Source organism: Balaenoptera musculus, chromosome 2 (genome assembly GCF_009873245.2).
Source record: "Balaenoptera musculus isolate JJ_BM4_2016_0621 chromosome 2, mBalMus1.pri.v3, whole genome shotgun sequence".
Taxonomy (NCBI): Eukaryota; Metazoa; Chordata; class Mammalia; order Artiodactyla; family Balaenopteridae; genus Balaenoptera; species Balaenoptera musculus.
The window spans coordinates 116,279,073-116,302,543 of record NC_045786.1 but is presented as its reverse complement, the minus strand read 5'-3'; the positions used below and the strand labels follow the sequence as shown (position 1 = coordinate 116,302,543).

Here is a 23,471-nt window from a genome sequence, read left to right as displayed (position 1 = left end):
GCAACAAAAAGAATAAAATACCTAGGAATAAACCTACCTAGGGAGACGAAAGACCTGTATGCAGAAAACTATAAGACACTGATGAAAGAAATTAAAGATGATACCAACAGATGGAGAGATATACCATGTTCTTGGATTGGAAGAATCAACATTGTGAAAATGAGTATACTACCCAAAGCAATCTACAGATTCAATGCAATCCCTATCAAATTACCAATGGCATTTTTTACAGAGCTAGAACAAATCATCTTAAAATTTGTATGGAGACACAAAAGACCCCGAATAGCCAAAGCAGTCTTGAGGGAAAAAAATGGAGTTGGAGGAATCAGACTCCCTGACTTCAGACTATACTACAAAGCTACAGTAATCAAGACAGTATGGTACTGGCACAAAAACAGAAACATAGATCAATGGAACAAGATAGAAAGCCCAGAGATTAACCCACGCACCTATGGTCAACTAATCTATGACAAAGGAGGCAAAGATATACAATGGAGAAAAGACAGTCTCTTCAATAAGTGGTGCTGGGAAAACTGGACAGCTACATGTAAAAGAATGAAATTAGAATACTCCCCAACACCATACACAAAAATAAACTCAAAATGGATTAGAGACCTAAATATAAGACTGGACACTATAAAACTCTTAGAGGAAAACATAGGAAGAACACTCTTTGACATAAATCACAGCAAGATCTTTTTTGATCCACCTCCTAGAGTAATGGAAATAAAAACAAAAATAAACAAATGGGACCTAATGAAACTTCAAAGCTTTTGCACAGCAAAGGAAACCATAAACAAGACGAAAAGACAACCCTCAGAATGGGAGAAAATATTTGCAAATGAATCAACGGACAAAGGATTAATCTCCAAAATATATAAACAGCTCATTCAGCTCAATATCAAAGAAACAAACACCCCAATCCAAAAATGGGCAGAAGACCTAAATAGACATTTCTCCAAAGAAGACATACAGATGGCCACGAAGCACATGAAAAGATGCTCAACATCACTAATTATTAGAGAAATGCAAATCAAAACTACAATGAGGTATCACCTCACTCCTGTTAGAATGGGCATCATCAGAAAATCTACAAACAACAAATGCTGGAGAGGGTGTGGAGAAAAGGGAACCCTCTTGCACTGTTGGTGGGAATGTAAATTGATACAGCCACTATGGAGAACAATATGGAGGTTCCTTAAAAAACTAAAAATAGAATTACCATATGACCCAGCAATCCCACTACTGGGCATATACCCAGAGAAAACCGTAATTCAAAAAGACACATGCACCCGAATGTTCATTGCAGCACTATTTACAATAGCCAGGTCATGGAAGCAACCTAAATGCCCATCAACAGACGAATGGATAAAGAAGTTGTGGTACATATATACAATGGAATATTACTCAGCCATAAAAAGGAAAGAAATTGAGTCATTTGTTGAGACATGGATGGATCTAGAGACTGTCATACAGAGTGAAGTAAGTCAGAAAGAGAAAAACAAATATCGTATATTAATGCATGTATGCGGAACCTAGAAAAATGGTACAGATGAGCCAGTTTGCAGGGCAGAAGTTGAGACACAAATGTAGAGAATGGTCATATGGACACCAAGGGGGGAAAACTGCGGTGAGGTGGGGATGGTGGTGTGCTGAATTGGGCAATTGGGATTGACATGTATACACTGATGTGTATAAAACTGATGCCTAATAAGAACCTGCAGTATAAAAAAACAAACAAAACAACTAATACTAAACTTTCATTGGGTTATTTGTATGGAAATATGTTAATATAAATGTTTCAGACATTACATGAAATTTCTAAAAATCTTATATTTGTATTTGTATGGAAATATGTATGGAAATATGTTAATATAAATGTTTCAGACATTACATGAAATTTCTATAAATCTTATATTTGTATTTGTATGGAAATATGTATGGAAATATGTTAATATAAATGTTTCAGACATTACATGAAATTTCTAAAAATCTTATATGTTCGGGTATAATGTTATAAGTAATAATCCTAGTTATTACTTTAAAATGTATATCTCAGAAATAACTAATTTTCTTGTCAACTGCATTATTATGAACTTTCATCAAATCTTTAACCGTGGTCATTTTTAAGTCTTTTGTCATTTACAGACAGTTCTGGGTGTACTCTGATGATTTTGCAAATATGTTCCTATAAAAGGGTTTCATCTTCAAGAAATTCATGGAAAAGACTCTGACAAGTACAGGTTTCTGGTAACTGACTGTACTGCTGAACTGAATGAATAAGCATTTTCAGAACTCTAATGAAAAACTGATGAACTCATAAAAGTGCTAACAAAAGATCAAGATGAAAAAAAAAATTAATTACATGGGACTGAGTGAACTGAGGAGGATGAGTATAATTTTTGTGACTTTCTGTCTGAATTTAAAAAAAAAAAAAAATCCCACAAGGACTCAGAGGCAAAGAATATACAAATCAATTTTCACTGCAAAGTAAAGGAGCTGTTACAGTGGAGGATTACTGGACTGAATGTCAATATTATGACATAGCATGAGTGTGTTTCATGTTTGGTAATTGCAATCATTGTTGCTTTTGTTGTGGTCATCCATGTACAATGCTTGGTGTCAGTCTATTTATGTCTTGTAAAAATAAAATACAGTGTGTGTGTGTGTGAAAAAAAAAAAAAAAAAAGGGAAATAAGAATTAAAAGAGAAACTGACTAGGATGTATAAATGGGGATAAAGAGTAAATGGAGAAAAGTTGCTATTCATTCTAAAATACCATTATTTGATTTATTCCCATTTGTTTATATTACTTTAATAAATATATTTTAAAACTAATTATGTTCCTTTATTCTGGGATCCCAAAGTATCTTAGACCAGTCAGCCCATATCAAGTCTTCTTGCCTTCCACCATGCTCTCATCCAATGCTCTCCTTGCCTCCTCTACGATTCTGCTTCTCTCTCTACTGATGTTTGTTTGCCTTCTCCTCTCTCCTCTTCTGTCTTAAGCCAAGACAAGTCTCCCCTATCCCAGGGCAAACAAAAAAATTTTACTTGATTGGAGCATTCCACATCACTCCTCTTCCGTTGTTCTTCTTTCTTTCCCTTTCCAACTTGAAAAAATAGTCTATTTCCCCCTGAAATCTGGCTTTTAACACCAAATGTAACGATGCTTTTATAATCCTCATTCTACTTATTATTTTATCCAGGCATTTCACACAGATCCTTTCTTTTTCGCCTTTTTTCTAAGCCTAGTTAGCCTATATTCTATACATAAATAGTATAATATTTATTACCTATACTTAATTGCCTTTCCTTTCATAATCATACTAATGTGCAAGATGACTAATAATAGAACACAAACCTGAGTTAGAGAGACATTCTAAAGATACTGAGTCCAAAGCTCAAAATGACACACTGCCTCAATACAGTTACCTTATAGTAAATCTCAACATTCCCCACTAAAAACAGTAAATATCTTACAAAGGAAGAGAAAAACAAGAAAAAAGAAAACCTGCATACGAAATCAGTGAATGAACTAAGAAGATCCAAATTCTGAAATTTGTCATTAGACAATATCCTGGTTTTCTATAAAATATAGTGAACTTTGACTTTTAAGTGTATTAATTTGTTGCTTTGGGTCATTCATGTCTATTTGCAAGAAAGAGGACACATTTTTGGTTAAGATAACTGAATGGGAAAGACCCATATAAAGCATTAGTTTTAAGCCTCAAAGCTATCGGCAGAAGTAAAGAAACTAACTAATGGAGCCATATTTATAAAAAAAACTAGCTAATTTTATTATTATCAATGCCAAACAAGTCTTTAAATCAATTAATATTTATTTAATTAAGCATAAAGTTACTTTCACATTTGTCTACAACCATAGTAAACACAGTTCTTGGAATAAAGACACAGCCTTTGGAGTTCAAATTATCCCCAACTGCAAGATTACATATATAAAACTCTCATTATTGTTTATGTGATAGGGGATGGGTTAAATTAAAATAATTATACTATCTAGAATAAAATAAGATGGAAATAATTTACTCATAAGATTCATATTTAAATCATCTTTATTTACAAAATACTATCCTGAGAATTATAATTCCATTAAGCTTCAATTTGAGCAAAAATATAATCACTTAAGTAACAGCAGTTACTTAAACTGAAAATGAGAGAGAAGTCAAAATTACTTTTGAGGAAAGACCAACAATATTGTCAAGTTTCTTGCTGTGGTTCTGGATGTTCAGTAGTAGGCTCATTTGAGGGCGGAATCAGCCCTGATGGGAACTCACTTCTACTTTCAGGATGCGGGGGTGGAGGGAAAAATCCAGCTCTTGGGGGAAGATAATGAGGAAAGACTCTTGGTGGACAGATATTTCTCACTGTTCAAAGAGATTGGTATAAGACATTTTTTAACTTTCAGCACCTGTACTGCAGCCCCAGTAAATCATTAGCTTATAACTGCTAGTACCTATCTTTATTTTCAAAAGTTGACACCAGAATAATTACCTGATCTAACAAATGAATTTTTACAACATTGAGCAACACATATTCTCTTCAACTACACGCGATTAAAGGGAATATCATTAATTTAGGTGCAACTTTTTTGTCCTATGAAAATCTAACATCTTAACACTTTTTGAAAAGAACAATTATTTCAAAATCTAGTAAAACTTACTCTAAAAAAAGCTTTCATGTAATATAATTTTCACCAGACTTAAAACTCAGATCAGTAATTCCCAAGTCTAATTTGATATTATCCTAAAATATTTCCAGTTATATCAAAAACTGTCTTTAAATTTCCCAATTAAAATTCATTTTAATTCACCTTAAACTTTAAAAATAGAGGCGGAATGAGGGAAGGAATGACTATATTAGGCAAATGATAGGCTTTTTCCTAGTGTTTGGTAACCCTGTATTTATTCTGCTGAAACCTATAGTTCTAAATGGCAATGCATAGACATAAAAGCAATAATTATTCCGCTTTTTGTATGTGAGGCTATGAGGAATTTCAATAAATTCAACAATTAGTCCAAACATGATAAACACATTTTAGGTTTTAAACAAATAAGACTGCATGGGAGCTACTTATGAAAAAAAGATTTTAAAAAATACTTTAGCCAGTCATTTTAATGCAAAAATATAAATTGAAATTACTTTTACTAATTGACAGAGTACTCAATTTCTATCAACTAAGATACAATTTTAGTCTTAACATAAGACTGCTGCAAAGAGCCAATGATTTTCTTGATACTGAATCATAGAAATAATTCCATATTATTAAGATAAATCAAGTTGAAGCCTCATTACTGATGAGGCCTCATTACTGATGGCTGGCTATCTTCCCAATCTGGAAAAGTAATGGCACACACACAGAAGCTGAGAAAAATTTTCCTCCACTGTATTACTATATGAACAGAAAGTAAAATTAATATTTCTGATCTACTCTATAAGACATATATTAACCTTAAAAAAAAAGCATACCTGGAAATGGAGGAGGTGCTGGGCCAGGGAAATCCCTTGGTGGAAAATAATCGCGGGAAGCTCCGTACATGCTTCCTGGAGGAGGTGGAGGAAAAGGAGGACCCCTTCTAATGAAAGGACCCCTTGTACCCATTGGAAACAATGGGCCTCTGATTGGAGGGTGAGGTGGAGGAACCAAGCCAGGGCCAGGTGCTTCATTTTCAATGGGATGAGATGAATCAGGCACGTTTAAATTCTACAGCAAATTGACAAATGGCAGTCATTAAACAACAGCAAAATCTGCAATAGTTTTCCTGAAAAGCTTAGGCTTAGAAGAAAGCATCTAGGCACCTAGGCAGAAAGCAGTCTATGATATTCTAAAAGGCTCCAGAGAAAGATTCGGTTTTCTACATCAGATGAATTTTAGCTATCATGAATATTTTATTAACTCAACAGAAAACAGCTTTAACCAACAAAGTAATAATCTGGCTAAAGATAAAACATAAGAATAGTCGAAGAGTACCAAAATATACATTTCTTTTATCAAGCATATACTGAGAAAAAGAAAAGATGCTTATGTTAACATTTCCAAGGTGACCAAAAACCAAGACTGTAAGCACGGTAAACAAAAAACATACTTTAAAACATTCAAATAAAAAATCCAAGGGGGAAAATTCAAGTTCTTGTTTAACTATATAAACTAAATCAAACCTCAAGTCTGTACCTTGTACTTTATCACCATAGGGTACAATCCAGAAAGGAAATAGCTATAGTGTTAAGTACGAAGTATATTTGTGGAAAAGGAAAAAGCAGCTTTTAATCAAAAACTAGATGGCTAGCTAAATTTCTGTTCTAGTAAACCAAGAGATTAGAAAGATCCTGAATACATGGATTAAAATTCCACTTTCAATACTTACACCAAGATCGTCTTTGCTGTCATTTCTACCGGATTCCATTTCTGAAGACGCTGGCCCATCTAGACATAAAAGTTAAACCGTGAAAAATACATGATTTATCTCTCCATTCTTAGATCAAGAGATCACAAAGGACACTGACAACCAGCTTGACACCAGCATCCTGTATTAGGGCCACAAGAACAGCTTGAGGTCCTTGGAAATTTTGGCAGACTCACGAGTTCTGCAAAGGTGTGTGACTGTGGTTTCCCTATCTTGTGCCTAGGCAATCCTGAAAAGAGCATCATTACGGAAGCTTCCAGGAGATAGCATCCCTCTCCCTCCCTCCTTCCTTCATATTTCTCCTGCCTTCCTTCTTTCCTTTCTTCTTTCATTTTTCTCCTGCCTTACTTCTTTCCTTTCCTTTCTTCCTCCCTTCTTCCCTCTCATCTTTCCTTCCTTACTCTTCCATCATGTAACACAGACTAACAATTGGATTAGCCACTGTTTCTAAATAAATGTTTCTGGACTTTATCATCAAGAACTGCTCAGGCTCTAAGAACATAAATTCAAACAAGCCTCTCTCTGACCACGACTACCTATCCTCTCCCAGCCTTCTCATTTAGCTACTCCCGCTACACCTGTCCTTGGATTTCACTGAAGCCTCCAGTCCTCTGATCTAACTCTCAGTTTCCTCCTTTCTGCATTTCCTTCCCTAATTAACAGACTTCAAACTCCATCACTAACGGCCCGTCACTAGTGTCCTTATCCTACTGGCCATGTTTCACACATGCTTGACAACATTCAGCCCTGGATTAATTCAACTCTCTGCTTCCACTCTGCCTATACCTGAGCCCCTTAGCACTTCTGGGGGTAAACTACACCACAGAGCCGTGTAGACTGTCTCCACTCCAGGCTGACAGACCTCCAGCCACATTTCCAGCTGCCTATTGCCTAGGCTTCCTTCTGCATCTTCTAAGCCAGTTTTCCCTTCAATTTGAAACCTCCATTCTCCTCAAACCTACTACACCAGTCACTTAGAAACTTCCTTAACTTTTTGTAGCCAAACATATAAACGTATCAGCCACTATATTCCTATGATCTTACTTCCTATTATCATGGGAAAGGATTCTTCTAGACAATCTAAGACCCTGATTCTGTACTCAGAGTCCCCCTCCTCCAGCTTCCACAGGGATCTTCCTCTCTCTGTTGCCTCCCTCCACCCTTTCTGCTAGACCCATCCTATCAGCAGGTCTCTCCCAACTACTATTTTAAAATAAGACAGAAAAAGAGAATCACCCCCTTACAGCTAGCTCTCCCCTTCACAGTGAAAAACTGTTCTATATACATTATTCAGAATTCCTCCCATTTTGTCCTCACTGTAGTGCAATCTATGTGCAACATCCACTGCTCCAATGAAGTTACTTCCCCCAAGATAGAAAAGTCTCTTTTTTTGCTAAATTAAAATAGAACTTTTAGTCCTCATTTAATTTTATTTCTCACCATTGTTGACTGCTCCCTCCCTCTTTAAATCCTCTCAGCCTTCAACTACTGGGATGGTACCTTCTCTGTCTCTCCTTTCTAGCTGCTCCTCCTCCGTCTCCTCGGTGGGCTCCACTACTCCTCAGCGGCAGTCTCCTCAGAGTTCCACCCTCAGCCCTACTCTCTTCTCATTCTTTTTTTTTTTTTTTTAAATAGAGGATATCATGGCCAGCTGATTCTTTTTTTTTTTCTTTTTTTTTTTCTTTTTTATTTATTTATGGCTGTGTTGGGTCTTCGTTTCTGTGCGAGGGCTTTCTCTAGTTGTGGCAAGTGGGGGCCACTCTTCATCGCGGTGCGCGGGCCTCTCACTTTCGTGGCCTCTCCTGTTGCGGAGCACAGGCTCCAGACGCGCAGGCTCAGTAATTGTGGCACACGGGCCCAGTTGCTCCGCGGCATGTGGGATCTTCCCAGACCAGGGCTCGAACCCGTGTCCCCTGCATTGGCAGGCAGATTCTCAACCACTGCGCCACCAGGGAAGCCCTCTTCTCATTCTTGCCTTGAGAAATCTCATCCACTCCTACAGCTTTAATTTGATGTATATCACTACAGACTTCCAGACGTATAATTCAGATCTAGATATTTCCCCCAGGACTTCAGAGCTTGAAATGCCTACTTGAATAGTCATGCAGGTGTATCACAGGTGCAGCTAAGTCTGTAAGTTCAAAATGTAACTTATAATCTTTCCTGTCAAATGTTCTGCTGCTCCTTGTTCCTTGTCTCAGAACAAGGAATGGTCCAAGTGCCACAGCCAAGAACCTGAGCATCAGCCAAGACTCCTCCTCCGCCCTCACTGCCACATGCCTTCAATCTTAAGTCCTCCCAGTTCTATTTTTTCTGTGCGTGTTCACATCTATCTGCTCTGCTAAGTCACCACCATCAACCCTGCAGACTTGTCACAGTCCCCTAAAAAGTTACCCTCCCTCCAATCTTTAACCGCACCCTCCAATCGATTCCCCATAATGTAACCAGAGCAATTTCTCTAAAATGCAGATCTGATCTGATTATTTCTCTGTTTAAAACCCTTTAATGTGTTCCTATTATCCTGCAAATAAGGCCAATATTTCTGAACAGGTTTGTAGGTCCTTGAAAACTTTATGCACTGCTTACCTCTTCACTACTTGTTTCAATATTCCCTGAAGTGCACCTTCCACTCCATGTTGCAGCCATAATTTAAGAGGCACTCTTAATTCTAAGTCTTTAAAGATGCTATTCTCTCCTCCCAAAACATTATCAACATCATTTTGGCCCAGCTAATTTCTCCTTTAATTCTCAGCTTATATGTGACTTCCTCCAAAAAGATTTTCTTGACAATCCCACATTCAAAATACCACCACCTAGGGCTTCCCTGGTGGCGCAGTGGTTGAGAATCCGCCTGCCAATGCAGGGGACACAGGTTCGATCCCTGGTCTGGGAAGATCCCACATGCCGCGGAGCAACTAAGCCCGTGCGCCGCAACTACTGAGCCTGTGTTCTAGAGCCCGTGAGCCACAGCTACTGAGCCCGCATGCCACAACTACTGAAGCCCACACGCCTAGAGCCCGTGCTCTGCAACGAGAAGCCACCGCAATGAGAAGCCCGCGCACTGCAACGAAAAGTAGCCCCCGCTCGCCGCAACTAGAGAAAAGCCCGTGCGCAGCAGCGAAGACCCAACACAGCCAAAAAATAAATTAAATAAATAAATTTATAAAAAAAAAAATACCACCACCTCTCATCTGGGTTAGTGGCTAGTGGCCCATATGCTCCCATAACATTTTGCACTCATTACTTTTGTCACTATATAGTGCAACTGCCTACAGACCTTTACTAGACCTCAAGGTATAAGGAATGCTGACCTATTCACCACAGAAATACAGCAGATACCACACAGTGCCTATCATACAGTAAGCATTCTATAGATATTTAGTGCATCAATGGCAGGGCTGATGCACTAAATTGATCCACTACCCTCTCATTTCAGTATAGGGATCAAGACAATGGCTCTGGAGTCAGACAGACATGGGATCAAATCCTGGCTCTAATACCTCCTACCTGAGACCGTGAGCACCTTTTTGAGCTTTGGTTTCTTCATCTGTAAAATCAGGATAATAGCATCTACTTTATAGGTTCATGGTGAAGATTAAATGAGATAATTCATTTCATTCAATAAACATTTACTGAGCACTAGTGCTAAGTTAATGTATCAACCTATCTCTCACCACTCTCCTTCATGTAAATACCATAAACTGATAAACCAATAATAATATATTACACATATAGAAATTTTTCTATTTACAAAATACTTCCACACACATTAACTCATTTAACCCTCATAAGATCTTGTATCAGGGGATTAATAGCTCAGTTTTACAGCCATTCTCCATCAATAACTCATGCTCTTTTGTTTTAGCTTATACTGTTCATTATTACTAGCACAGACCCTTACCTCTTAACTAATTTTTCAAATTCCCTCAAAAGCAGCTCAAATGCCACCTCCTTCATGGAGTTTTCCTTTATCCTTCAACTATATGGGAGCTCTCCCTTTCTGTGAACATAACATATTCTCTCATGGGACTTACTATTCTGACCAGTATTAGTTAAGCATATATATTTGTCCTTCTCTCCTATTTAATTATTAGCTTCTTACAGCTAAAAACTATACTTTACTGTAATTATATTATCTACCATGTCATGCAGGGTACCTTCCAAACAGAAAGCACTTTAAAATTATTTGCTAAATTGGATACTGTTCTATCACAAACAAAAATGGACATGTGAAAAATTTTAAATAGCATTAGTTTAGAAACAGATGTTCAATCATACATGTACTTTCATTCCATTAAGCTTGAATTAATGGGGGAAAATAATTTCAAAAGCCAAACAGTTAGAAATAATTAACTTAATTATAATAACAGAAAAACAGGCCACAGGTCTGCTTTTTTACTTTATTATTCAGAGAAGAATGAGTTTCTAAAATAATACATGTTTCAACTGGATAACCCCCCTGCCCTAAAATATATACCTTTTCCTGAAGAAACCTTAAACTCATAAATTTTAATTTTCTACTTACTTTTAATCTTTTTATTTCCTTAATGTTATATACTTCTAATAGATACACTGGATATATATATTTCCCAACTTCAATGGGTTGTTGTCAAGTGGTTTAAGAAAAAGAGCCCATGACAAATAGTTGATTGCTCAGTAAAATTTAAATCTACCTAAGCATGAAAAGTTTAAACAAGGTAATTGATTAACCCATCAACAGAGTATGCACTCAAATTATTTTTCTGGTAGACTGTAACATATCCATTCACACCTGCCTAATTTCCCTAATTACTAAACAGGATATATGTCAGTGGACTGGAAAAACTAGAAATTAATCACAGAACACAGTAAAATTTACCATCTTGGGTTCATATAGTAAACTCATTACAATGGTGCCCAAACCAACCACCAACATATGTGCAGATGCCATGGATGTGTACAAAATAACAAGAAACATAAAACCAGGAAGTTCTCAGGAAAGAGACTGTGGCCTTAAGAGCTAAGCAGAGATCACAATTATATTAGTCCTTTATGCAGCTTCCAGTTCTTTAGTATGCCACCATTATTAAAAAACACATACACACAAGTATTTCTTACCCGTTTTATACAAAGATGGCATATTAAAACTTCTGAGTTCTGCTGGTCCAGAAAGTCTACCAGAATTAGAATAAAATCTGTCTTGCCTTTGTGGAGGAAGAACTGGATCAGGATACGGTTGGCCTAGAAAACACGTTTTTAAAATATCTTCATTAAGATAAAAATAAATCAAGTTTCCTTAAGTTTAATATAATGGATGTAGATATTTTTCTTGCTTTCTAAAAGACTGACACAGGGACTTCCCTGGTGGTGTAATGGTTAAGAATCCGCCTGCCAATGCCTGGGACACGGGTTTGAGCCCTGGTCTGGGAAGATCCCACATGCCGCGGAGCAACTAAGCCCGTGAGCCACAACTACTGAGCCCACGTGCCACAACTACTGAAACCTGCACGCCTAGAGCCCGTGCTCTGCAACAAGAGAAGTCACAGCAATGAGAAGCCCACGCACCACAACAAAGAGTAGCCCCCACTCGCCGCAACTAGAGAAAGCCAGCGTGCAGCAACAAGGACCCAACGCAGCCAAAAATAAATAAATAAATTTAAAAATAAATAAATAAATAAAATAAAAGACTGACATATATTCTTGGTAGATAACAGTAGACAATTTTAGGAAAATTACACACTTTACTAAAGGCAATAACTTTGCTTTTGTAGTAAACACAAGTATAATGGTACCCTGGAGTTTGATAGTTTCCATTATTATGTGTAAATTAGAATATATGAATAGAATTTAGTTACATATATTAACTTTCAATTTTAATAACAGTGGAAGGAAGCAGATACATCAATATATCAAAAAAGGCTTTGAGGAGCTAGCTACTAGCAAAGAAAGAAAAAGCAGAATATGCTGTAAACAGCAAGAAATTTAGCAGAACTGACAATGATAAAAGAAATGGTCACCAAAGCAGAAAGAGTATCATTGAGGTCATCAAGTAATCAAATTTTCAGTAACTTCAACATTTCGGAATTTAGCATCCCTCCAAAACTAAAGGGAAAGATCTCTGACTCAAAAGAGGAATGGAAGGTTCACTATACTCAGATTAAGGATATCTGGAGAGACACAAATTTAGGCACAGACTCTGACTGAGGTGCTTCTACAGCCAGCCTCCTTTGTCATTTATGATGACAAAATGGTAATAATTCATGGGTCTTTGTGGAACTCATCATTCTTGAAAAAATATAGGTAGTCTATCTCATCTCCGATAGGTGATGGTAGACTTCGATAGATTAAGTAGGCATTTGCCAATCTCCAAAAATATGGCGAAGGACAAAGGGGATAAACTGTGTGACTCTCCCCCATCCTAACAGATACAGACAAATGGCCTCAAACTACCTTCCATGACTGTCTCAGGCTGTGGTTCATAATGTGAACTCCATACAATGTTGGATATGTCACTTGTCATCTGACTCAGCCACATGGGACCTTACTGACACACCTTTCTCACACAAAGCCAAGGATACCACCTGGCAACAACTAGAGTCAATGAAGAGAATTATATTTAATGAGCTCTCAAGGGTCAAGGGATGTGACTTAGAAGAGGAAGATCCAGATAGTCTTGAAGGCTCATTTCCTCCCCCTTTCAGAGCTGTCTCAATGGTCTGAATGAATTAGCCCAGTGGAAGAAAAGGCCAATACCAACCACTGAGATCTAAACTGAGTTTTCCCTTTCTACTTTAAACATGGGATTAATTAAATGGCAGAGCTGGGCAAGGGGATAAGGATAAGATGGGGAAACCTGAAAACTTCCCAACTCTTTCTCAATCAGCTCTCAAGATACCATATCATTATTTTGCTTTTAAAATACATCTCCACAATATCAATAACCTCAGAAATACAAAATTTTGCTACAAGTATTCTATTTTATCAATCATATGTCCACATTGCCCTCCTCTGGGATAATTAAATCTACCAGCTCCTATTATGTGCCAGGCATTAGTGATAAAAGTTGGTTTTGATACAGTCTGTGCCCTTATGGTGACAGAAACAAATAAAAACAAATAAATTAATGCCTTAAATAAAAGGGCCTACAAATAATATGAGATGGCCTATCTAATTCTGATTGGAGGAGTCAGAAATGACATCACAGAGGAGGTAAAGCTTGCCCTGAAAGAAAAATAAGGAAGGATGAACAAGTAAACAATGGTATTCTGGTCAAATTCAAATACACATATACATGTATATGTACATGTACACACACACACACACACACACACACACACACACACACAATGTAATAAGATAAAACTATGTAGAAAGCATATGACCAAAGACTAAAATACAAATAAGGACATGAATGGTTCCCTTCTTCTTTGCCTTCTTACCTTTGTTTACTACCACCCTTCTAAGAAAAGAGATGATTGAAAAGAAATAATGGGAGAAGGAAAAGAATCAGGGAAAAAATGAATAAAAGAGTGGGAAGGAATGTACAGTGCATTGTGAAGCAATTTCGTAAACTAAAAATTAGAATAACATTCAAGATGTCTAGTTTAAACAAAAGTGTTATTCATCTCTTTTCATTCCAAAACAAATCTTGAATTGCAATAGTTCCTTGGGTAACTATTTAATAATTTGGGGGTCTATCACATAACAAGAACATCAGCACAGTTGAGAAGAGAATTATAAAGATGGATAAAGGGTTTGAATTTTTTTTAATTCAATACTGTTTGCTAATCAAGTACAATAAGCATCTTCACATAGAATGTGAAGAAATAGTTTAATCTAATGATTAAGGAATTTAAAAGAAATGGAAAGCAAAATTTCCAGGAAGTAGTTGATAAAAGCATTGATATTGGTAGATTATGGCTCTGGAATAAAGAGACCGATGGTATAGAGAAAATGTCTAAGAAACAGACCTATGCAAATATGGACATTTAAGATAAAAGTGATATTTCAAATTGATAAGCCAATATACAGTATTAAAACAACTGTCTATCCAATGGGGAAAAAAATAACTCTCCAACTAAACATTAAAACAAAAATAAAATCCAGACTAAAGGCTTAAAAATCAAAACAAAATTTTAAATTTTTAGAAGAAAACAGAGAATATTTTTTTTATCTAAAGATAAGTCTTAAAGAAAACAAAAATTCCATAAAAATAAATTAACTTACCTATAACAAAATTTGAAAACTTTTGTTTTTTGATGTATAACAATAACATACATAATAATAAACTAAGAAAATATTTGCAAAATATAAAAGATTAGTATCCAAAGGATACTAAGAATTCCTATTAAGCAAGAGGGAAATGGATCAGGCAATTTACAGGAGGAAATACAAATGATCAATAAACATGAAAAGGGGCTCAAGCTTACTAATAATAAAAGAACTACAAAAAATAAAGAAAAATGAGAAAACTTTTAACTCATGTGGCTGGAAATATTCAAAAAAGTTTTACATCAGGTATTGAAGAAATAGCTACTCTCAAATTCTTCACACATAACTACTCTTGAGGACAAAGGGCAACATCTATTAAAACCGAAACTACGCATATCTTACTTCCCAGCAATTTCATTAACTGGACTCATCTCTAAAGAACACATGTGTAAAAAAAAAAGTGTTAATTGCAGCAATGTTAGTAATGGTGAAACACTGGAAACACCCTAAATGTTCATCAGAGGAGACTGGATAAGACTGGATAAATATATTGTGTTATATTCATATATTTATTTATACAGCAATTAAAATAATAAACTTTATATTAAAATGGAAAGAATTCAAGAATATATGCTGATAAAAACTTGATAAAATAGAAAAATACTTTCAAAAAAATCATATATAGACTGTAAGTTTACACACATTAAACTCATGAGTGGTTGCCTCTGGGAAAGAAGGAACATAATGACCTTTGGAAAGGAAACAGAATAGACTTCAACTGATATAGTGTGCTATTTATTTTTATGTTTTATGTACCCATTCTCTCCCTCTCTCTCTCTCTTACACACACACACAGCTACACATATATATATATGAAACAAATATTAATATGTAAATTCTGGGAGGTGATATACAGTATTTTGCTATATTATCTATGTTTTTGTTTCTTAATCTGTAAAATGGGAATAACACTCTTAAAATTCTTAGAATGATTAATATAAAGCACTTAACATAACATCTGGCATGCAGTAAGTACCCCAAAGTAGCTGTAATGATAAATTAAATTTTTTATGATTATAAACTATATTAAAAAATAGTATTTAGTCTCTTTCAAATCTAGGACCATAAGCTTCAAGTAGATATTCAACATTGCCCTGTAATCATACCACATTTCACTGACATTTAATCAGCTTCACTATCCTAAATGGCTACTGTGTACCTTTTTCTCCCTCCAAATCTCTGACAATCCCCTCCTCTCCTATCCCAAGTTAATTATCTTGCATATCAAGAAACTTGATGCAGGAACTTCCCTGGTGGCACAGTGGTTAAGAATCCGCCTGCCAATGCAGGGGACACGGGTTCAATCCCTGGACCAGGAAGATACCACATGCCGCAGAGCAACTAAGCCCATACGCCACAACTACTGTGCTCGCGTGTCACAACTACTTAAGCCTATGCGGCTAGAGCCTGTGCTCCGCAACAAGAGAAGCCACCGCCATGAGAAGCCCGCGCACCACAACGAACAGTAGCCCCGCTGGCCGCAACTAGAGAAAGCCCGCACACAACAATGAAGACCCAATGCAGCCAAAAATTAATTAATTTATTTATTTATTTATTTTAAAAAAAGTACAAGGAGGGGAAGTGACATAATTCACCTTTAATGCATATCTCTCTACATTAAGTAGCACAAGATCTACTGAGAATTAAGATTCTCATTCTTCTCTATTACTTCTCTATTCCTAGAAAAGGAGGCTGTGAGGCTAGATAGAGGAACAGAAGGACACTTAAGTCAGAGCACTGAAAGATCAAGAGGGGCACTGAGAGGTCAAGAATACCAAAGAGTGAAACATGATAAAAACTGAAACTTTATTTCATTAAAGTGTCTGTGGTTTTCTTACTTTTTTTTTTAACTTAAAATTCTAACACAATATTTACATGAACTTAGACACAATTACTATCTTTCTTGTTAGATTCATTAATGTATTACTCTGATTAATACCTGCACTACAAATTATTTGTAGATACAATTCTCAAGAATCAGTTAAAAGACTAAAAGCCAAGAATCCTGCAGATTCATACCCTGACAGTCAAAAAGCTATTGTTTAAATTCTGGCATTACTTTTCTTATTGGAATTATTTGTTACTAGTATTGTTGAAACATAGTTACTAATTACAGTTTATAAAAAGCATAAGAGGGCTTCCCTGGTGGTGCAGTGGTTGAGAATCTGCCTGCCCATGCAGGGGACACGGGTTCGAGCCCTGGTCTGGGAAGATCCCACATGCCGCAGAGCAACTAGGCCCGTGAGCCACAACTACTGAGCCTGCGCGTCTGGAGCCTGTGCTCTGCAACAAGAGAGGCCGCGATAGTGAGAGGCCCGCTCACCGCGATGAGGAGTGGCCCCCACTTGCCGCAACTAGAGAAAGCCCTCGCACAGAAACGAAGACCCAACACAGCCAAAAAAAAAAAAAAAAAAAAAAGTAGTCAGGGAAGCATGCAGTCCCACAAGCTGTTGGCTTCTTTAAAAAAAAAAAAAAAAAAAGCATAAGAATATTTTAATATGCATGCCTCTTAAAATGTATTAGTAACTACTAAATATGGGAGTTAAGAGATCATATTTTAAGACTTTCTAAAAACTTGCTTAAATTATTACTCTTCAAGATTGCTTACTATGCACAGCTTTGTAAATAAGAGCAAGTACAAAGAAAACAAGGCAATTACTTAAGTAGAACTAAACAGAAAAATCATATATTCCTTTCTTCCAAAAGGTAATATTAAAATCTAAGAAATTATGTTACTCAAATATATTTTTTAAAAGATAGTTATATAATAAGTGAAAACACATTATAAAAGTACTGCATTCATGACCTCAATTCTTTGCCCTTCCTTGTATCCTTGTTCTTAAGAGGTAGAATATATATCCTGCCCAATGGTTCCAAATTCTGTCACGTGACTTGCTTTGCCAATCAAATGTTAGCTATTGTGATTCAAAGAGAGGCTTTAAAAAGCACTTCCATGTGTTTGCTTTTCTACTCCTGAACTTCAACAGGATGAGAACCTCATAGAATAAAGTTCCACTTCTTACAGAATGAAACACTGAGCAAGGCAAGTCACACTGATTAAATTTTTGTTGCAGTTCAATATTTATTAAGAATTTATAATGGGCTTGTTATTTCCAGAACATTTTCCTGTTAAAATTCTAATTCTGATTACTTATGATATGTGAATATTAACAACTTATTTATATTATTCATCACAAACTTTTTTTCTGCTATAATTGTAAAGATTTCTATCTAAATTCGTAAGATGAATAAAAATAATCGGAAAACTGTCCCTTAATCTGAATGCTGGTTTATAGGTGTGCTCAAATTGTGAAATAATCATCAGGTTATATGCTTAAAAACACCTGCACTTTACTATATGTGTATTGTATCCAGATAAGAAGGGGTTTTTTTAACTTTTGATTTTAAAATAAAGATTCCCAGAGAGCTGCAAAAATAATACAGAAAGTTCCTGCATACCCTTTACCCAGTTTCCCCAAATGTGTACATCTTTCACAACTATAGTGCAATATAATAACCAGGAAACTAACATTGGTCCTATGACTAACGTGTATAGTTCTTGCCATTTTATCCCATGTGTAGATTTGTGAAACCACCACCACACTAAAGATACAGAACTATTCCATTACCAAAAAGATCTCTCCATGCTACCCTTTAGTCACATCTACTCTCCTCCCCCTTCCATCCGTAACTCATGGCATCCACTAATCTGTTTTCTAGTTCTATGATTTTGTCATTTCAAGGATGTTATATACATGAAATCATATAATATGTGACCTTCTGAGATTTTTTTTTTAGTCAACATAATGCCCTTGAGATCTATTCAAATTATTGCATGTATCAAAAGTTCATTTCTAGTTTGATTCCACCATGGTCAGAGAACACACTATACGATTTCAATTCTTTTAAATTTGTTAAGTTTTGTTTCATGGCACAGGATATGATCAATCTTGGGAAATGTTCCCTTGGGGCTTGAAAAGCATGTCTATTCTGATGATGATTTATGTGATTCATAGTATTTTTGAGGATTTTTTTGGTGGTTGCTCTAGGTATTAACATAACTTATCACTGCTTACTGGTGTCAACATTTACCAATTTGATTAAATTGTAGCTTGACCTAGAACAGGAAGTCTCCCAATAAGAAGTTTTTAAGAACTGAAAAAGGTGTGTTCATCAATTAGGTTTAGAAAAGAATGCTGTAAATAGTCTTTGGTTTTACTAACATTGTATATTACAATACATTATTTGGTCTACCAACTAGATTGAACATTATCTAACAAATCTCAACATTAACCATTAATACCTAACTAAATTTTCTATTACTCAGATAAACAGATTACACAGATCACTCAGTTCATCTCTCTCACTGTATATAAGGACTGAGGTCCAAAGAGATAAAACAAGTTTCAAAACACATAAAAAGATTAAAAAGAGTGAAGATTAGAAACCAAATTTCTTAATTTCCAGTCCAAATACTTTTTCACCTGAACCATTCTTGCTCTACAACATGCACTCTAAGTTATAAACACATAAAAGAATGTTAAATGAACATATACATTACACTACAGAATTTTGGAAGAAAAGATGATTAAAACCTATATTGGTCTATTAAAAGATTGATTTGCAGCTAAAAATAGTGAAAATAAAATGTTGATTACCTGAAGAAACTAGATCTATACTGTTAACAAAACCTTTAAGTAATAAAAATATCTGAAATATAATATACAGGAAAAAGACAAGTTAGAGTATATCTTTTTTGACTATATAAGGGAAGAACATTCCCCCCACCCCAAAGTATTTAACAGTGCAAAAACAAATGATTCCTTGGAATTATAGAATCATTTAAAATTATTTCTGCTTACTCATCTTAAGTAAAGAAAAATTTTTTTAATTTCGGCCAGGTACTAACATGTTAAGGGAATATAGGAATTTTACAAAGCACGCTTAATAGGACTAAATTACAGAAAATCTGAAACTACGGAATCCACATCCTTCAGAAATTTAGTTATTCTCGTTGTCATTATTTTTTAACACAAGTGTTTTAAACTAAAATATTTTAAAATTTAAGAAAAATCTTAAAGACACAATTATTACTGGAAAGCAGGACTCTTCATGAGTCCTGATAATTCAACATAATATAAAATGTAGGTAGGGGGAGATTACTTTAGATTATTGCCATCTCTTGTTTTATGCAAGTCCACATTTTAGAGCTGAGAAAACAGTGACAGGTGAAATGAAAAACTCAAGATTATACAAAAAATTAACATCAGTGTTACGATAAAAACCTAGGTCTCCTCCTTCCTTATTCAGTGTTCTAATTTACCAATTAGCTAAGTGTAATACAAAATAAAAGAATCAACCCAGAAACCTGTTCAGTGACTGTTTAGATGAAATAGGGATGTACTTAGGGCAAATACAGAATATTTTTATAATTTTACTCTAGGTGAAAACAGGGCTAATAGCTAAATACATTTATCAGCATTGCTCCAATTCAAGTAGAATCTTAGGAGCCATTTAACCCCACTCATTCGTAAAGTATAGGACAGTCTCTAAAATTCCTTTGCTCTTTCTGTAGAGTTATCCTATTTCATTAAGATTAGCACTGGCACAGGTGCCCCTGTGTTAAACCAAATGGATCAGTTACATTATTTGGAAACGCTCTCTGTCGAATGGATATATATCTCTTCTATGAAGACGTTAATTCAGAAGCTCACGATTTTGAATTTTCAGTTAGACTTTGAAAATAATGGATACCAGGTTCCACTTCTAGCATGGCAGATTCAGAAGCTCACGATTTTGAATTTTCAGTTATACTTTGAAAATAATGGATACCAGGTTCCATTTCTAGCATGGCAGAGTAAGCTCATAACAGACTGACCCTCCTGCATATAATAAGTCCAGACAATTTACAAAAAATAACTACCTGAAGTGTAGTTACTATAGAAAACAGTATCAAAGTTCCTCAAAAAATTAAAAATAGAACTACCATATGATCCAGGAATTCCACTTCTGGGTATTTATCCCAAAAAAACCAAAATCACTAACTTGAAAAGATATCTGCATCCCCATATTCACTGCAGCATTATTTACAATAGCTAAGACATGGAAACAACCTAAGAATTCATCGATGGATGAATGGATAAAGAAAATGTATATACACATACAAACAATGGAATATTATTCAGCCATAAAAAAGAAGGAAATCCTGCCATATGTGAAAACATGAATGGACCTCAAGGGCATTACGCTACGTGAAATACAAATCCTGCATGATCACACTTATATGTGGAATCTGAAAAAACAAAAACCAAACTCATAGAAAAAGAGATTAGATTTGTGGTTACTGGAGTTGGGGGGAGAGAGAAGGAAAACTGGATGAAGGGGATCAAAAGGTACAAACCACCAGTTATAAAATAAATAAGTACTAGGGATATAATGTACAACATGATGACTGTAGTTAACACTGCTATATGATACACAGGAAAGTTGTTAAGACAATAAATACTAAGAGTTCCCACCACAAGGGAAAAAAACTTTTTTTCCTTTTTTTTGGCTGCATCATGGGGCTTGTGGTATCTTAGTTCCCCGAACAGGGATCAAACCCAGGCCCCGGGAGTGAAACCACCGAGTCCTAACCACTGGACCGCCAGGGAATTCCCAAACTTTTTTTCTTTTATTTTGTATCTATATGAGATGATGGATGTTACTAAACTTATTATGGTAGGTAATCATTTCACGATGTGTGTAAGGCAACTCATTGTGCGGTACACCTTAAACTTACACAGTGCTGTGTGTCAATTATATATCTCAATAAAACTGGAAAAAATCAAAAAATTTTAAGATAATGAAATAAATACCTGAAGACTCTGGAGCATGAACAAAAGTAGGCAGATTTGGGAAAGGAGTGGGAACTTGAAAGAAGGGACCCATATGGGGTGAGTTTTCCTTTATACTTTAGCCTGAAATCAGACCACAGTCAAACTATAGCACAGAGCAGTCAAAACTCATAGAACTTTCTGGCTTGAAAAACCAAAGGACGGGGCTTCCCTGGTGGCGCAGTGGTTGAGAGTCTGCCTGCCAATGCAGGCGACACGGGTTTGAGCCCTGGTCTGGGAAGATCCCACATGTCGTGGAGCAACTACGCCCGTGCACCACAACTACTGAGCCTGCACGTCTGGAGCTTGTGCTCCGCAACAAGAAGAGGCCTCGGCAATGAGAGGCCCGCGTACCGCGATGAAGAGTGGGCCCCACTCGCCGCAACTAGAGAAAGCCCTCGCACAGAAACGAAGACCCAACACAGCCAAAAATAAAATTAATTAATTAATTAAATAAATTAAAAAAAAAACAAAACTCTACAGCGTGAGTTTTTAAAAAAAAAAAAAAAAAAAACCAAAGGACGGAGCTCATGAGAGCCAGAGAAGTGGAACCTAAAATTGTGAGTTTTCTGCCCAAGTCTATTGCTGACCCCTGAACCACACACATGTGAGGCAAACTTAAGCAGTTTTCAGCAAAGGCTAAAAACTGAACTGATATTTGAGCTGCTACCCACCACAGGAGAGAATAAGTCTACAGTTTCACCAACTTAATTGTCTTGTAATACAAAACAAACAACACTCTTCAGAGAAATACAGTAGAATCCAGAACCTCCACAATGTCTATAATATAATCCAAAATTAATTTACAAAGAAACAGAAAAATGTGACCCATTCTTAAGGGAAAATACAATAGAGGCCATCCTCAAGATGACCTTGATGTTAGAACGACCATACAAGGACTTCAAAGCAGATATTGGGGTTTAAAAAATACTTATAATCATTTGTAAAAAGTAAGAAATTTCAGCAAAGAAATCAAAACTTTAAAAGAAAAAAAGGAAATTCTAGAACTGAAAAATACAATATCTAAAATAAAATTGTACTGGATGGGCTTAATAGCAGAATGGAAGTGACAGAGGGAAGAGTCACTAAACGTGAAGACAGATCAAAAGAAATTATTCAACCAAAAAAAGGAAGGAAAAAAAATTGGAAACAAAATGAAAAGAGACTCAGAGACCTGTGGGACAATATCGAAATATCTGAAAAATTACAGGTTTCAGGCAGTTTTTAAAGGACATGTAAAATATGTTCCAATTTTATGAATAACAGTCACTACTATTTGAGTTCTAGTCTCAGCTCCTCACCTGGCTGTTTTAACCTAAGATTGTCAGCTAATCTCTTCAGGGACTCAATGCCCTTCTCCATTTAGTAACGGCACTGAATAGATTAGTGGTTCTTAAATTTAGCTAATCCTCAGAACCTCCTAGGGAGTTTTTTAGAAATAGAGAGCTTACCTCCAGAATTCATGTTCAGAAGGTGTAATATAAATCAACATTGTAAATTATACTTCAATAAAATTTACCAAAAAAAAAGGTGTAATGAGGTGAAACCCAGGTATTTGCATTTTTTTTTTGAAGTTCCCTAGATTATTTCTGATGATAAGCCAAGTTTGAGAATCACTACACTGGATAATACTTGGGGAGGTAGGCAGAGCATGTGACGGGGACTCTTGGTGCTGACAGCTTGTAAATTCTCAAAAGGAATGTCCTCTACAAAGATATACAGAAATATGATATCCACCAAAACCTTGAAATCAAGTCCCTTAAGAAAGGGGCTGTAGTTTATTAATCTTTATTTTTATCACAGGTAAACTTTAAAATGAAAGTTACTCAAGAAAAAGTCCTTGAAAAAAGGATGTTCTATGCCACCTGCTAACAGATTCTTAAGTTTTTAAGTCACAGCATACATATTTCTAAATATAAAA

At 35.8% G+C, this 23,471-nt stretch overlaps 1 protein-coding gene across 12 annotated transcripts in view; it reads right to left on the bottom strand.

Annotated features, from left to right (window-relative positions):
- Positions 1-3,824: 3,824 nt before the first annotated feature.
- The window catches only part of MIA2 (MIA SH3 domain ER export factor 2), a 106,426-nt gene continuing 86,779 nt past the window's right edge, over positions 3,825-23,471 (bottom strand). For all 12 annotated transcript variants that reach the window (XM_036844612.1, XM_036844615.1, XM_036844613.1 and 9 more), the window contains 4 exons: positions 11,523-11,645; positions 6,387-6,445; positions 5,491-5,725; positions 3,825-4,388 (listed from right to left, as the gene is read on the bottom strand). In XM_036844612.1, coding sequence (XP_036700507.1) covers positions 4,222-4,388; positions 5,491-5,725; positions 6,387-6,445; positions 11,523-11,645 — 584 coding nt within the window. In that variant the 3' untranslated portion in view covers positions 3,825-4,221. The remainder of the gene's footprint in view (positions 4,389-5,490; positions 5,726-6,386; positions 6,446-11,522; positions 11,646-23,471) is intronic.